Source organism: Delphinapterus leucas, chromosome 4 (genome assembly GCF_059928025.1).
Source record: "Delphinapterus leucas isolate spDelLeu-1000000601 "Yukka" chromosome 4, BTC_Dleu_Yukka2, whole genome shotgun sequence".
Lineage (NCBI taxonomy): Eukaryota > Metazoa > Chordata > Mammalia > Artiodactyla > Monodontidae > Delphinapterus > Delphinapterus leucas.
Window position 1 is genome coordinate 74,374,492 of NC_143132.1, and position 4,251 is coordinate 74,378,742.

Below are 4,251 nucleotides of genomic sequence, written 5' to 3' on the forward strand. Positions count from 1 at the left end.
TGGTGAAGGGGGAGACGTGCAATCAAACACATATGTTGGCACAGGGTCACTGCTAATTTTGAGAAGTAGATGTTAATGATTTTACTGCTTTTCTAGATATGAGAAAATGCAAGAAATTGGGCTCATAAACTCTTCCCCTGAAAATATCTAACTATCTGAAGGCCTGCTCTGCCAGTTTTTCTCAGAGCACAGAGCGCCTCATTCCTGATCTCTGCCCTGAACTCCTTTCAGGGGGTGTTGAAGGTTAACAACTGCAGCGACTAGCGCCTTCATTCTTATAGAACCAGATGGCGAGCGACAATTTTTAGTCCGCATATCCATTCAAAACATATGTATTGAGCACCTGTGTGCAAATTTCTGTTCTAGATGTTGAGGAAAGAGCCCTCAGCAAGTCAGACACAGCAGAACTAGCTGCTGTTTCCTGAGTCTCTGCTGTGTGCTGGGCATTGTGCAGAATACAGAATGAATCAGACACATCTCCATCTCACCAAATGCTTTCAACTTAATTGGGTAGTTTAGGCAGAGAGACAAATAAATAACAGTTGAAAGCCATAAATACATTTATCGAGTACCTGTTATATTCCAGGCACTCTGCTAGCCATGCCACATGCTGGGAGTATAAAGATGAATTAAGATGCAGGCCTGTTCCCCAAAAACTTACACTCCAGTGGAAGAGACAGACACCTTCAAGTGGAGGAATGACTAAATGATTCTAATCCAATGTGGTCAATGACAGGGCACTGTGAACGCACAAATATGCCGAGCAGAGGACATCACCCTGCACGACGGTGGCCACCTAGAGGAGATAATAATTCAGGTGAGTCTTAAAGGATGAGTCAGACCAAGAAAGGTTGAAGGCATTCCCCGCTAAGGGACAGCACAAGAACAGAACAGCGAGCTGCCAGAGAGTTTTCAGCAGAGAAGTGAATGGCTGGGCTTGCATTTTGTAGCTTCATATATGTAGGTCAGTGGTGGTTGAAATGGGGGCGGGAGGAAGGGGAGGCAGGGAAGGATTGGAGGCAGCAGTGTCAGCCAGGAGGATGTGGCTAAGGATAACAACTAAGAGAGGAAAGATGGGAGCCAGAATGAGTGACAGGTGGTGTTCAGCATGGCGAGGGTTCTGCCCTCCTGCAGACCTGGAGAGTCAGCGCGGCTTTCACCAGTGAGGGGCACTGAGAAGGACTGAAAGGAGGACTTGGGGGACTCAGCCCTAAAGTAGATCAAGAGGCTGGCAGAGAAGTTTCAAGTGGAGGTGATAACAACCAACAGGGACTTCCCTTCCCTGATTAGCATTTCACGACGTCATGTAATCCTCAGGGTGCTGTTAGGCACACACCCCATTTCAAACGCAAGGAAATGAAGGGTCAGAGGGGTTGAGTGACGGGCCTGAGGTCAGACACTGCACAGTGGTGGGGTTTTTATTTTGTCTCCCCTGCTGTAATGGGTCAGAACCAAGACAACACCACACTGAGAGAGATCCTTGGCTTTATACCCCAAGACCCCAAGGGGCAAGAACGAGCGTGAGGCTGGGCAGAGCCTGCGGAGTTCCTGCCAGGCACTCACTCTTCTTCCAGCCCAGCGGTCCCGCCCTCACTCTCCAGAGACGTGTCTCTCGCCTTCTCTGACCCTGGCAGGCCTGACAGCCGTCAAGCTCATCACCTCTGAGATCAGAAAGACTGGGAAGTAGACATTAGTGGCTGTGAGCTGAGGAAACACACAGAAGAGCAATTAAAGTGGCGCATGGGGGGAAGCTTGCCTTTAATGGTTTGCAGCTGCAGAAAGCATTCGCCTCCCCCTTCGGGCTCTGCCCTGCTGCTGTGGCTGCCTGTCTGTATTTCGCATCCTGACCAATTAGATCCCCATGTGTGCTGCAGGCGTGAAAAAATAGAAAGTGAATAATCCTTCATTCTCTGCATAGCGAGCAGCTTTGATCCTCTGGTGTGGGGGCCCTGTTCCATCAGAAAGTGCACCTCTTCTCAGTTTTCTTTTTTTTTTTTTTTAACTCAGTTTCCTTGTTTCAAAATGACATTAACCTCCACCCAGAGACCTGTGAAATGACCACAATTCATCTTCAGACCCCTGTGATCAAAGCTGGCTTGGGGTTTTTCTTCATCTCTTTTTTAAACTCTTGCTACACAGCCCTTCTTTCCTCACATTGGTTTGCTGCCAATGTTTCCAGGCTGAAATCAAAAGGAATAGTCTATTAATATCAGGCTCATGCAACAAGGGCACCATTGTCTGCTTCATTTCAGAGTACCTATGGTCCTCTGGTGAGAGAGAGAGAGAGATGGTGAGTGTGTGTGTGTGTGTGTGTGTGTGTGTGTGTGTGTGTGTGTGTGTTCAGATAAGCAGTTTCAAAATAAGCAGGAAGAGAGGGAGTTAATCCTGGTTTATTTCAAATGTGAGATGAATCTCAGTGACTCTGGCTATAGATTCAAATACTGATCGCCTGTTCGACTTTGAAAGCATTAAGATCTCAGAAGCATATTTGGTAGGAGACCTATTTTAATGCTATAAATAAGGTGGTGGTGAAGCTGCTTGTGGTGGTGTAGGGGTACAGGCAATAAAGGAGGTGGTGGTGAGGAGGAAGGGGAGCTGAAGGTGGTAGGAATGGTACTGGTGTTGGTGTGAAGAGATGCAGGTAGAGTAGGCGGAGGGGGTGCAGGAGCTGGGTGGTCATAGTGATGATGGTGTCAAAGAAATGGAGGATGAAGTGGCTATAGAGGTAGTGAAGGAGAAAGTAGAGGAGGTGGTTTGGTGGTGAAGGTGAGAGAGGTAATGGAGGGAGTGGAGGAGGAGGTGAAGGATATGGTCATGGTGGGAGTAGAGGCAGTGGTGGTGAAGGACATGGAGGAGGGGGTGCAGGGTGTGGTGATGGTGCTGGTGGTGGTGGAGGTGATGGTGGTGGTGGAGGTGATGGTGGTGGTGGAGGTGGTGGAGGTGGTGGTGGAGGTGGTGATGGTGATGGTGGAGGTGGTGGTGGAGGTGGTGATGGTGGTGGTGGTGGAGGTGATGGTGGTGGTGGTGGAGGTGGTGGTGGAGGTGATGGTGGTGGTGGTGGAGGTGGTGGTGGAGGTGGTGATGGTGGTGGTGGTGGTGGAGGTGGAGGTGGAGGTGGTGATGGTGATGGTGGAGGTGGTGATGTGGTGGTGGTGGTGGTGGTGGAGGTGATGGTGGTGGTGGTGGTGGTGGTGATGGTGGTGGTGGAGGTGGTGATGGTGGTGGTGGTGGTGGAGGTGGAGGTGGAGGTGGTGATGGTGATGGTGGAGGTGGTGATGTGGTGGTGGTGGTGGTGGTGGTGGTGATGGTGGTGGTGGAGGTGGTGATGTGGTGGTGGTGGTGGTGGTGGTGGTGATGGTGGTGGTGGTGGAGGTGGTGGTGGAGGTGATGGTGGTGGTGGTGGTGGTGGTGATGGTGGTGGTGGAGGTGGTGATGTGGTGGTGGTGGTGGTGGTGGTGGTGATGGTGGTGGTGGTGGAGGTGGTGGTGGAGGTGATGGTGGTGGTGGTGGTGGTGGTGATGGTGGTGGTGGAGGTGGTGATGGTGGTGGTGGTGGTGGAGGTGGTGGTGGAGGTGGTGATGGTGGTGGTGGTGGTGGAGGTGGAGGTGGAGGTGGTGATGGTGATGGTGGAGGTGGTGATGTGGTGGTGGTGGTGGTGGTGGTGATGGTGGTGGTGGTGGAGGTGGTGGTGGAGGTGATGGTGGTGGTGATGGTGGTGGTGGAGGTGGTGATGGTGGTGGTGGTGGAGGTGGTAATGGTGGTGGTGGAGGTGGTGATGTGGTGGTGGTGGTGGTGGTGGAGGTGGTGGTGGAGGTGATGGTGGTGATGGTGGAGGTGGTAATGGTGGTGGTGGTGGAGGTGGTAATGGTGGTGGTGGTGGAGGTGATGGTGGTGGTGGAGGTGGTGGAGGTGGTGGTGGAGGTGGTAATGGTGGTGGTGGTGGAGGTGGTGATGGTGATGGTGGAGGTGGTGATGTGGTGGTGGTGGTGATGGTGGAGGTGGTAATGGTGGTGGTGGAGGTGGTGATGGTGGAGGTGGTGGTGATGGTGTATATAAAGGAAGTGGAAAAGGAAGTAAAGAGGTGGTGTGGGAGGTGATGGTGGTGGAGGAGGCGGTGAAGGATGAGCAGAGTTACTGAAAACAAGAACCAGCTGCTGTCTGTACTTCCATCATCCTGTCTCAGCAGATCCCACAAGCTGGGAAGACTCAAAAGCTTATCCCATGAATCCTCATTTTCACCCAGGTGTATGT

At 51.9% G+C, this 4,251-nt stretch overlaps 1 protein-coding gene across 1 annotated transcript; it reads right to left on the bottom strand.

The window, feature by feature from the left end:
• Positions 1 to 2,717: 2,717 nt before the first annotated feature.
• LOC149749354 (uncharacterized) lies at positions 2,718 to 3,631 on the bottom strand (the record flags this gene model as incomplete). The annotated part of the gene is made up of 2 exons (XM_089909905.1): positions 2,718 to 3,123; positions 3,435 to 3,631. Coding segments are annotated over 2 exons (603 nt in total), but the record flags the coding sequence as incomplete, so codon positions are not given.
• Positions 3,632 to 4,251: the final 620 nt, after the last annotated feature.